The sequence below is a fragment of the Pseudonaja textilis genome, chromosome 16 (assembly GCF_049901715.1).
Source record: "Pseudonaja textilis isolate UNSWEBS1 chromosome 16, rPseTex1.2, whole genome shotgun sequence".
Taxonomy (NCBI): domain Eukaryota; kingdom Metazoa; phylum Chordata; class Lepidosauria; order Squamata; family Elapidae; genus Pseudonaja; species Pseudonaja textilis.
Window position 1 is genome coordinate 8,773,765 of NC_142005.1, and position 12,443 is coordinate 8,786,207.

General features: G+C 48.6%; 1 protein-coding gene across 12 annotated transcripts in view; it reads left to right on the forward strand.

Annotated features, from left to right (window-relative positions):
* The window catches only part of TPM3 (tropomyosin 3), a 36,763-nt gene that overhangs the window by 21,202 nt on the left and 3,118 nt on the right, over positions 1 to 12,443 (forward strand). For 2 of the 12 annotated variants that reach the window (XM_087914034.1, XM_087914040.1), the window contains 5 exons: positions 202 to 272; positions 1,855 to 1,930; positions 4,412 to 4,474; positions 4,885 to 4,954; positions 6,732 to 6,814. In XM_087914034.1, coding sequence (XP_087770160.1) covers positions 202 to 272; positions 1,855 to 1,930; positions 4,412 to 4,474; positions 4,885 to 4,954; positions 6,732 to 6,814 — 363 coding nt within the window. Of the gene's footprint in view, positions 1 to 201; positions 273 to 1,854; positions 1,931 to 3,219; positions 3,296 to 4,411; positions 4,475 to 4,884; positions 4,955 to 6,731; positions 6,815 to 7,714; positions 8,595 to 11,721; positions 12,206 to 12,443 lie in introns of those variants that run through there. The other 10 variants (XM_087914030.1, XM_087914038.1, XM_087914032.1 and 7 more) reach the window with 7 other exon arrangements.

The following is a 12,443-nucleotide window of genomic DNA, read 5'->3' on the forward strand; positions in this document are numbered from 1 at the left end:
TTAAGGCCCTTCTTGGGCATCGGGTGATAAGAGGCTGGCCCAAAGTCCCCCAGCCGGCTTCCGTGCTTAAGGCGGGACTAGAACTCGCCGTCTTCCCGGTTTCTAGCCCACCTCCTCAAATCAAACCCACCCACCCCCCCTCTTTTCCCTCCTTAACTCCTCCCCCTCTCTCTCTGCCCCGCCTTCCTCTTCCTCTCCCAGGTTGCTCGTAAACTGGTGATCATCGAAGGAGACCTGGAACGGACCGAGGAAAGAGCCGAGCTGGCCGAATCGTGAGTGTCCGTCCTCTGGCCGCAGCTCCTTTCCCCGGCCCCGCATGTGTCGCTAACACCAGTTGCTTGACCCTGCCCCCACCCACCCCCCAAAATCCCTGGTTAGACGAGGCTGGAAGCCGTGGGACGATGGTGGAAGGGGAGCGAATTGGACGTCGCTCCTTCCTGGCCCCGTCTCGGCCTTTTGTCGGAAGGCCGAGAGGGGGACTGACCCGCCGGACGCAGCCTCTTCCTAAGCCTACCACCCCGGTGCCTCGGTCATCCCAAGAGGGCGGGCCTCTCGTCGTCCCACGCCCCACGCACTTTGCCCCCAGCTCTTCAAGCAGGGGGTCTCCTACCTTGGCAACGTTGAAGACTTGTGGACTTCAACTCCCAGAGTTCCTCAGCCAGGAAAGCCAGGACGATGGGTCCACCAGCAGTGGGTGGATAGGAAGTGGCAAGATGGGAGGGAGGGAAGGAGGGAAGGAACGAAGGGACAGAAGAAAGAGATGGATGGATGGATGGATGGATGGATGGATAGAGGGCAGGAAGGGAGGAGGAAGAGATGGATGGAAGGAAGGAAGGAAGGAAGGAAGGAAGGAAGGAAGGAAGGAAGGAAGGAAGGAAGGGACAAGAGGAAGGGAAGGAAAGAAGGAAGGGGCAGGAGGAAGAGATGGAGGAATGGATGGATAGAAGAGATAAGAGGAAGGGAAGGAAAGGAAAGAAGGAAGGGGCAAGAAGAAGAAATGGGAGGGAGGGAGAGAAGAAAGGGATGGAAGGAAGGAAGGAAGGAAGGGTGAAGAGATGGAAGGAAGGAAGGAAGGAAAGAAGGGATAAGAGGAAGGGAAGGAAAGAAGGAAGGGGCAGGAGGAAGAGATGGAGGAATGGATGGATAGAAGAGATAAGAGGAAGGGAAGGAAAGGAAAGAAGGAAGGGGCAAGAAGAAGAAATGGGAGGGAGGGAGAGAAGAAAGGGATGGAAGGAAGGAAGGAAGGAAGGGTGAAGAGATGGAAGGAAGGAAGGAAGGAAAGAAGGGATAAGAGGAAGGGAAGGAAAGAAGGAAGGGGCAAGAAGAAGAAATGGGAGAAGAGGGAGGGAAGGAAGGGACAGAAGAAAGGGATGGAAGGAAGGAAGGAAGGAAGGAAGGAAGGGGCAGGAGAAAGAGATGGATAAGAAGGAAGGAGGTTTGGAGACCCCCTTCCTGCCCCAGACCCCCGGTTGCATGTCTGAATCGGCGGGGACGATGGGTGCACCAACACGGGCTGCGTTGAATCGCCTTCCACACAAGCAACCCTGGAGTTGCGGCTTTCGTTTTCACCCCGTTGAGCTTCCTGGCCTCGTGTAATGCGTCCCTTCCCCACCCCTTACCCTCCCCCGTGGCATGCACCCCCCAGTGAAAACCCTCTCCCCTCCCGCCATGCATGTGTTGTGACCAATTTTTATTTTTCCTTTTTTTTTTCCTTCCTCCGCCCTTTCTTCCTCGTCCGTCGATCCCTTTTATGGCCGCTTTGCCTCTTTTTCCGTTGTGTTGCCGTTGCCGCCGCCGCCGCTCCTTTCCGGCCCTTCCTTGCCCCCCTCGAACCCGTGGCCGTCCCTAAACCAGCCGTTTGCGAGAAATGAATGAGCAGAACCGTCTGATGGACCAAAACTTGAAATTCCTTTCTCAGGCTGAAGAAAAGGTACTAATCTTGCTCGCTCGCTCGCTCGCTCGCCTTCCTTGTGCGCCGAAGCCCCTAAATTTTTCTCCTTTTACTCCTCTGTGCACGACTCTCCTTCTCTCCTGAGTGCCTTTTGATGCTTGACGGGCTCTGCTTTTTTCCTGACCTTGCCGTCTCCAATCCCCCTCCTTTTTTTCCCCTCCTTCCCTCCTTTTTCTAAAAAAATAAAATAAAAATAAAACATTTTTGCTTTCTTTCAAGCAGGCAGCCGCTGTGGCTGCTGGTTTTAACCAGGAAAGGTCCCACCAAGATTCTGGCGTGACTTGGGGCAGCTTGGTCGCCATCCTTGCAGCTTGTAAAGCTGCGCACCCTGGTCTTTCTGGGACCAGTGGCCCCCATTGAGAATAGAAATAGAAATAGAATAGGGAATGGAATGAGGAAGAATGGAATGGAAGAGAAGAGAATACAGAATAGAATAGGGAATAGAATAGAATAGGGAATAGAATAGAATAAAATGAGGAAGAGGAATGGAATGGAAGAGGAATGGAATGGAAGAGAATATAGAAGAGAAGAGAAGAGAAGAGAATAGGGAATAAAATAGAATAGGAAATAGAATAGAATAAAATGAAGAGGAATGGAATGGAAGAGAATAGGGAAGAGAAGAGAATATAGAATAGAATAGGGAATAGAATAGAATAAAATGAGGAAAAGGAATGGAATGGAAGAGAATAGAAAATAGAATAGAACAGAAAATAGAATAGAATAGAAATAGGAAGAATGGAATGGAAGAGAAGAGAAGAGAATAGAGAATAGAATAGAATAGAGAATAAAATAGAATAGGGAATAGAATAGAATAGGGAATAGAACAGAATAGAATAAAATGAGGAATGGAATGAAAGAGAATAGAAAATAGAATAGAAGTAGGAAGAATGGAATGGAAGAGAATATCGAATAGAATAGAATAGAGAATAGACTAGAATAAAAATAGCAGAAGGTTTTTCACATTTGATAGCCTGGGCGAAATTACCACCAGGTGCCCAATTCCCAGAGAGGATGCCTTCAAAATCCCTAGGCCAGATCCCCAGCTCAAAAGATTCACTTCTCTTTCTGTCTCCTGTCCATCCTTCCCTCCCTGTCCCTTCCTTCCTTTCTTTCTTTCTTTCTTTCTTTCTTTCTTTCTTTCTTTCTTTCTTTCTTTCTTTCTTTCTTTCTTTCTTTCTTTCTTTCTTTCTTTCTTTCTTTCTTTCTTTCTTTCTTTCTCCTTCCCCCTCTACCCTCTCTGCCTTTTTCGCCTTCCCCGACACACGCAGTAAATGTTCAGAATTGGAAGAGGAGCTGAAGAACGTTACCAACAACCTCAAATCGCTTGAGGCTCAGGCGGAGAAGGTAAGGGCGGTCCTCCCCCTGCTCCAAAATTTAAAAACAAAACAAAACAAAAAACCATCTTGACGACGATGATGATGATTAGAAATAAAATCACAAAATCCCTCTGTGGCCTTTTGAGGGGGTTTGGTTTTTTCGGGTCCGCCGAGAAAACAACCATGAGGTCAGTTGGCTGATTGTGTAACCTATATTTTGGCTGTCATAATTCTAACTCTCCATAGCTATTTTATTTATTTATTATTTATTTATTATCTGTCATCTATCCATCGTCTATAGCTATCATCTATCTAACCATCTATCCCTCCCTCCCTCCTCTCTTAACTATCCTTTTCTTCCTTCCTTTCTCCCTCCCTCTTATCTGTATCTATCCATCCATCTCTATCCCTCACTCCTCTCAACTATCTTTTCCTTCTTTCCTCTCTCCCTTGTATCTATATCCATCCATCTCTCTCTCTCTCTCTCTCTCTCTCTCTCTCCATCCATCCATCCATCCTCTATATAACTAACTTATCTATCTATCTATCTATCTATCTATCTATCTATCTATCTATCTATCTATTCATCCATCTCATTCTTAACTATCTTTTCCTTCCTCTCTCCCTTCTTTGCATCCATATCCATTGATATCTATCTATCTTTATCGTCTGTCTATCTGTCTATTTCTTACCACGGGGTAACTCTGGACAGCTTATATAGTATTAAGAAGATAAAACTATATAAATGAAATTCGTAAGCATCTTGTCTTTTTTTTTTTGTTCCTTTTGAAGTACTGTAAGGACAATGTTTATAGGAGTCACAGGGAGTCCTGTAGTTACAAGCCCAATCGATGTGGCTAAAGTTGCACCCAATTTTTACAGCCTTTTTTTTCTTTTGCTGCGGTTGTTAAATGAAACACTTGGTCATTAAAGGGACCTGACTGGCTTCCCTCATTGGGGGCTGAGAGAGCAGCTGAAACTTCCATGTTTCTATCTGAAAGGCATAGACTTAAAAAAAAAACCCACATTAGCTCGGTCAGTCTCTCTGCGGTACGACGACCAGGGACCACATTTCGAGAGATGACGGGCTAATGCAGCCTACTTTGCAGTCTTGAACGAGTCTTTTATTTTTCTCCTCCTCCAGTACTCTCAAAAAGAGGACAAATATGAAGAGGAGATCAAGATTTTGACTGACAAACTCAAAGAGGTAAGTGACGAACGAGGCTGGCTGAGAACCCACCTAGAAATAAGGAGAAACTTTCTGACCGTGAGGACCATTAACCAGTGGAACGGCTTGCCACTAGAAGTTGTGGCTGCTCCATCAGTGGAGACTTTTAAGAAAAGACTGAACAGCCATTTGTCCAGATAAAATCTCCTCCTCGAACAGGGGGTTGGACTAGAAGACCCCCAGGGTCCCTTCCAACTCTGTGTCGGAGACAGAACCTTAGTACTGAAAGTGAAAAGCACAGAGGTGAATTTGGAGGCGAAGCCCAGACACAACCCGCCTGCTAATCAGCTAAATTTGGAACTAAAAAGTCTGGAAACTAAAAAGTTTGGATCCCTTAAAACCTTTCTTCCAAGGACATTGTCTGATTCCTATTCTCCTACCTTTCACAGGCAGAAACCCGGGCCGAGTTTGCCGAGAGATCAGTAGCCAAACTGGAGAAGACCATCGATGACTTGGAAGGTAAGTTTTCACACAAGGAGCAATTCTGATACGGTATCTGCGGAGGTCGTGGTTTTCCCCCAGGTGCTTTTTCAAGAGGCAACCGGACTTCGTTTTTCCTTGAAGAGGTCTCGCTTCTCGTCCCAAGAAGCTTCCTTCTGTTCTGAACGAAGGGCGGAGGAGGGAAGGGTTTGTGCTTCTTTGCAGTCATCTGGTCATTGAGGTTATTTGGAGACCACCAATAAAACCTCCCAAGTAGCCTCAATGGCTCTCGGCAAGAGTGCTAAGGACCAAATCACTGCAAGGAATAGCCATCCTTCCACCGTTCAGTCAGAACCGAAGAAGCTTCTTGGATGAGAAGCGACACCTCTTCGAAGAAAAAAAAAACAATCCTTTTGGGTTAAAAAAAAAAACCACCTTGGGGACACGGGGATTTTGTGAAAACCAAATGTTACCACCAGAATTTAGAACCAAAGTGAGGAGCGGATGGTTCTCCAGATATTTTCAAGCCTCAACTGTTAATTTCTATCGCCGGGGTGCCTTTAAGCTGCCGGAAATGGTTAATACCACAACATCTGGAGAACAGCAGCCTTCCCATGTCTGATCCAGACAATGCACGACACCACAGGCCAAAGGATATGTGAGCTCTCTGGTTGGATGCAGATGTTCAAATATGGAGGACTCTCAAACCTTCAGCCAGCTGTTTACCGCTAAGCAAGATTGCCATTGTCTTCTTTCACCAGATTTGTTGCAAAAGGACGTAGGCTTAGCTTCCTGCAGCCTCTGGATATTTTTTTTAAATTTAATTACACGTTTGATCTCTTTCTTTCAGGAATTTCGTGTCGACCACGTTGCATTAGGGAGATAACTACAACGTTTCCCTGAAAATATAATTTTGTAATAGAAGCTCTACCCTCTAAAATAAGACCCAGTTAAGATCAGACAGGCACATTTAGTTGCTTTTCAATTTTATTGTACACACGTTGTGCACGGACAACAAACATTGGATTGAGTTGTATTTCCCTCCTCCCCCAAATAGGACCTAACCGGAAAATAAGCGCTAATGTATCTTTTGGAGCAAAAATGAATATAAAACCTGGGTCTTATTTTCAGGGGGAACCCGGACATTGTTTTTCTCATGAAGGAAGAATATGCAAATCTACCCCCACCGCTCCCGGTCATATTTTGCAAATTGCAAGACTCCGGGGGGAAACGGTGGGTTCGGGGCTCCTCATTTCACACGTCCCATTTTTATACGTTAGAAGTTGTAAACAGCTCATCTCTCAGCCCGAAAATGGTTTTCTCCAGCCATTCTGGGCCCACAACAGAGAGCAGCATTGTCTTCCCCCTACGAAATTCAAAACGAAGTGAAGGGAGAAACCTTGTGGGGTGGAAGCAAAAGGGAAAAAAACCCCACACTTCTATCTGCTGCGTGTTTTCCAGCACAAAATAACCGAGCTAGGGCAACAGCTCTGGTTTTAAATTCTTCGTTGTTTTGTTTTCTTTCCGGACATAAGTGGGACCTGGATTCCTCTTTAATTTTCACGGAGATAAAGTAGATTAAAAAAACAAAACAACACCCAAACTTTTCATCACAGCCTTAGCTTTGGAACAAATCCCACAAAAGTTTTCTTTTTTTCTTTTCTTCTCCAAATCCTCGAAAGCGGCGGTAGGTTTTCTCGCCGTTTCTCGAACCGTTGGATCACGGTTCCCTTTCCTAGCAATGGTCTCGAGAAAAAACCAACCTGGTTTGATTCCGACCCTCCCTCTGATGATCTTCCTCCAATTTTATTTTTAGATGAACTCTATTCTCAGAAATTGAAATACAAAGCCATAAGCGAGGAGCTGGACCATGCTCTCAATGATATGACTTCTATGTAAATATCGACTTTTTGCCGTGCGCTGGAGGGGCTTTGTGCGTTGGCCTTGTGTTGGGCATGCTGTGTGTGTGTGTGTGTGTTGGGGTGTGGGAAGCGGAGAAGGGGTCCCAGGGTTTTTGGGGGGTCAAGCGATGCTCGGAGTGACCTCTGCTTTCTAACATACTGTCCCGTGCATGATCCCCATCGAAAGGGTCACCCCTTCTATTTGGGGGCGCATGGCCGTCCTTTAACACCCCCCCCAAATCTCAGCTTTTTTTGGGGGGGGGGAGATTAACCTCTGAACGATAAAAGCCCACGCACCTGTTTGAAGCTTGTGGGTTGCTGCCCACCGGCCACCCCGGAGGGCGCGGCGAGAGGATTGGGACTCCCGCCCACCCACTGCCCGATCCAATTAGGACGTCGTTCTACGGCCCGTCTTATGACGTGCATGTCGAAGGTGATCTGCAACGTTGGTGTGTGTGTGGGGGCAACACTTTTGGCCACCCCCAGCAACTACGGGGTTGAACGGTGGTCGTAAGTCGAGGGGAGTCCCCTGGATCCGGTGGGGCGTGGTTGCCGTGTTGAAGTTGTGATGCTGTGTTCGGTTGTGGCTCGCTCGAGTCTAACCCACCTTTGGCGTCCGGCTGGAAACGGTGCGAAAATCTTTGCGGTTTCCACTGAACGTTGTCGGCATGGTTGTGTTGAGTTCGGCTCCTTGGACCTTTCGCTTCTGTTTTAACCGCACCCGCCCGTTGTCGCAGCACAAGGGTTGTGTCCCTTTTCTCCCTGCTCGCCTCGTCCCTTGCTTGCTGCCCCAATACACACACACACACACACACACACACACACACACACACTCACACACCCCTTTCCCCCAAAGCTAAACCTTCGTTCTCTCTCTCTTTCTCTCTCTTGCAAACAGATAAAACTGGTGATTCCAAAGCTCCACTTAATCGCTCGGCCTGCAGCTTTCGAAGCCTGACTTTTATAAAAAAAAAATGTTCACCCGGGTCCCTTTCCTTTCCCTTCCCTTCCCTTCCCTTCTCCTTTCCTTTCCTTTTTCCTTTCCTTTCCTTTTTCCTTTCCTTTCCTTTCCTTTCCTTTCTTTTCCTTTACTTTCCCTATCCTATCCTATCCTATCCATCTATCTTCCTTCTCTTCTATCTACCTATTTATCTGTCTATCCATCTATCTATATTCCTCCCTCCCTCTTTCTTACCCTCCCTCTCATCTTCCTCCCTCCCTTCCCTCCTTCCTTCCTTCCTTCCTTCCTTCCTTCCTTCCTTCCTTCCTTCCTTCCTTCCTTCCTTCCTTCCTATTTATCTAGTCATTTCCCTTCCATTTAGCCATCTTCCTCCCTCCCTCCCTTCTTTCCACCTATTTATCTATCTAGCCACCCGTCTTCCTCCCCTCCCTCCCTCATCCTCCCTCTCCCCCCACCCCCACGCTCCCCAAATCTCACCTGCCCCCTCATTCTGGAGGGTGAGGAGGCTCATCTCTTGCACAAGCGCCCTCCGTCCGGCAGGGGACGGCTGTCCGGTCTTGCACACCTGCCCGAAACACAACCACCTTTGTGATCCGTGGACTTTTCTTGGGTGGGTGGGGGGGCTGTTTCTCTTCTGCGGGGAGCCCCCTCCCCCCTCCCCTCCCTCTGCTCACTAGCTTTTGGCTGGAAGAGGCGAGCGACACCGGATTGGGGCACGGCTCGGAAGCGTTGTGGCTGTGCAGCACCTGGGACACAACATGGTTTTTTTTCCGCCGTTGTATCACTTGTCACTGGAAAATAAGCAAAATGCACTCAAGTTGGCTTGTGTATAGTTTGTTTCTTGGGACTTCTTAATTTCCCGGTTGGATGGGGACAGCCGCTCTGGATTTACAGGGAGTCTTCGATTTACGACTGTTCAAAGTTCACGATACAGCCCCGTGCAACCCGTTGTTGGAGTTACGACGGCTGCAAACCCGGTTTCCCCTGACCGTAATTTGGGGAGCGTTTCCCCCCGGCTACTTGTTTCCGGCATTTTATTTCTGACTTTTGGTATCCCAACGCCCCTTAGGGAAAAAAAAATGCTTTTGCTTCACGACGGAAACGACGACGCTCGTAACTTCGAATGCCTTCATTTGCTCACAGCCATCACTACGGGCTCAATTCCCATCGTAAATGAAGGACTAACTACCGTTTGAGTTTGGGGACATTCTGCCCCCGCTTCCCCAACCTCTCCAAAATTCCCCCCACCAAAAAACCCCAAATCCATTTTATGCCCAATTTTTTAAAAGACGGGGACGGAATCGATTGAAATGTTTTTGACCCAACGGAGAGTCTCAATTCCCTCTCGCCGCTCCAAAAGCTGCCACGGTTTGCTTGTCGGTTGTATATTTGCTACGGATGCTAGACCAAGAATAAAAACCACCATTGGTGTTAAAAACCCCAAAAGGGAAACCTTCACACGCCGGCGTTAACGCTAATAAACCTTTCACCGTGTTTGGGGAGGGGGCTCCGCTAACGCTCCGAAAAGCAAAGTTTGGTCTGAAAAATTGGATTTTTTTTTTAATACGTAGAGAAGTATCTCAACATCAGGGCCATCCACCTTTGGGGGATTGGGGGACCTGTAAGATGGGGACCCCAACATAAAAGGCCCAATTTTGGGCTCCCATTCAGTGATGCAGGTAGTTCTCGACTTACAACCCCGCAAGGGACCCCCCCAAAAATCCGTTGCTAAGCCAGAGGCTTGCTAAATGAATTTTGCCCCGTTTTAAGACCTTTCTCTGGCCACCGTTGCTAAGCAAATCACTCTCGTCGTTCACGGTTGTTGAGTGGCTCTGGCTCCCCCGTTGTCAGAAGATGGCAAAAGAGGATTGCGTAGCCCCAGGATTAGGGGTGGGATGCAAATATTTTTACTACCGGTTCGGTGAGCGTGGCTAGGTGGGTGTGGCGGGGTGGGCATGGCCATGTGACTGGGTGGGTGTGGCTTTGTCTGTGTGTGTGTTACACACACACACACACACACCACTTTGTTTTTTGGCCTCCTGGCCTTCAGTAAGACAGCGAGAGGGATCCAGGCACAGCTGATTGTCGGAACAGCTGATCGTTGGGAAAAAAAGAAATACTGGTTCATCCCAATTGGTAGCTGTTTTTTATCCCACCACTGCCCAGGATATACAGCAACTGTGACAAATCTGAGTCTGTAACCAAACAAGCATCTGAATTTTGAAACCTGCGTGACTGCAGAGATTCAGCAACGGTCCAAAATTGGGAAAAAACTATCCTAAATTGCCTTTTTAGTGCCTCAAAAAAGGACGGTTGTAAGTTGAGGACTGCCTGGACGTGCCAGGCTGGGTCAAAAACCCCTGAATATTTTTGCTCAGGGGGCTGGATGGCACGATGGTCATTAAGCGCACGACTTGGTCGTAACCAGGGCTATTGTGACTTTTGTGATGGGTCACTCAAGGAAGCCGTGGAAAAAAACGAAGTTCAGAATTGGAAACTTTGCGCCACCAAAGGTGGCACGAATTGAGGGGTGCCTGGGCTTCAGATCAGCACTTCCTCGTCCCCGTTGCCCCTTGCCCCACCCCGTCTATGGGGCAGTCGGGGAAATTGAGGGGGTGCCAAACCGGAGAAGCTGAGTGCTCCTTCCCGACGGGGTAGGACGTCATTGAGACCCCCCGATGCAACGCTCGGGCCTGGCTCCTTCCAGGAAGACCTTAAATCGCTGCGTCCCAAACTTTTCCCCCTGGTTAAAACCTCTTTTTCATTCTATTTATTTGCAACCCGCTTCCTATTTTTACAAATAACTCAAGGCAGCGAACAATCCAAATGCACCTCCTCTTCTTCTACCCACAACAACAACCCTGTGAGGTGGGTTCGGGTGAGAGGGAGGGACCAGCCCAAAGTCATCCAGCCGGCTTTTTGTGTCTAAGGCGGGACTAGAACTCCCCGTCTCCTGGTGATTGGCCCAAAGTCACCCAGTTGGCTTTCATAGCTAAGGCGGGACTAGAACTCCCCGTCTCCTGGTGATTGGCCCAAAGTCACCCAGTTGGCTTTCATAGCTAAGGCGGGACTAGAACTCCCAGTCTCCTGGTGATTGGCCCAAGGTCACCCAGTCAGCTTTCATGCTTAAGGCGGGACTAGAACTCCCCGTCTCCTGGTGATTGGCCCAAAGTCACCCAGTCAGCTTTCATGCCTAAGGCGGGACTAGAACTCCCCGTCTCCTGGTGATTGGCCCAAAGTCACCCAGTCGGCTTTCCTGCCTAAGGCGGGACTAGAACTCCCCGTCTCCTGGTGATTGGCCCAAAGTCACCCAGTCGGCTTTCCTGCCTAAGGCGGGACTAGAACTCCCCGTCTCCTGGTGATTGGCCCAAAGTCACCCAGTCGGCTTTCATGCCTAAGGCGGGACTAGAACTCCCCGTCTCCTGGTGATTGGCCCAAAGTCACCCAGTTGGCTTTCATGCCTAAGGCGGGACTAGAACTCCCCGTCTCCTGGTGATTGGCCCAAAGTCACCCAGTTGGCTTTCCTGCCTAAGGCGGGACTAGAACTCCCGTCTCCTGGTGATTGGCCCAAAGTCACCCAGTTGGTTTTCATGGCTAACAACTCAGGACTAGAACTCACCCTGTCCCACTTTCTAGCCTGGTGCTATAACCAGTAGAGGAAACTGCCTCTTATCAGAAACACCGTTCCAAACTTCAAGGACCGGGGTCATGCCACCCTTCTTCCAGCACCGTCATAACTTCCCATGGTCACTGAATGAATTCTTTGCAATATTGGCATGCCTTGGTGGGGAGGGGGAGGGGCTTCTCTCTGGGGCTACTAACTTTCCCTTTTCTTTGTTTTTTCCCCCTCCCCTCTTCTCTTCTCATTCTCTTCCCTTCCTCTTCCCCCCCCCGACCCCCCCTAATCTTGCCTTCTTCCTACCACCGCCCCTGCCTCCCCCCAGAGCGTCTCTCCAGCCAGCTTGAGAAAAACCGGCTGCTGGCGAACGAACTGAAGTTAACTCTGCATGATCTGTGCGATTGACACCCACCCCCTCCAAAAAGACCCCCACGACCAATTGGTCCACCCTTTTAATTTTAATTTTATTTTGGGAGCCCAGTTCCTGGGGTGGCCCGCAGGCTAAAAGGGTTTTTGTGAAGGCAAAGCAAACCCGTTTTCTCCCAAGTGAAAATGCTTTTCAGCCGACAACCCTCGGTCGTTTCCACTCTTAAATCGTCCCCGTTTTCTAAGCTTCACAAGTACGCTAATCACCCAGCCCGTTGCCCGTCGTAGACCGAATGCCAGGAAACTTAAGAGCTCGTGTGTTTGAGAAATGTTTGTATTTTATTTTATGTTCCCCCGGGGCGCAAAGAGCGATGCTAATTCAGGCCTTTTCGTCCCCGTCCCCGTCCCCTTATATGGCTGCCTTCCTGTTCCCCACTTGATAATATAATAATAATAATCTCTGCGGCGTTTTTCGTTTTGTCCGTGGATGGATCGAACGGTCTGCGCTTTTCCTAAATGCTTCCTGTGTTTCAATAAAGAAAAAATCACTGGCCCGCTTGTGACACACGCCTGAGGTCTCCTTATTTCTTCGACCGCAAAGTCATTTTTAAACCCGATGTCCGACAGACAGGAAAAACACACACACAAAAAAAACACACACCCTTTGGTAGGTATCTCAAT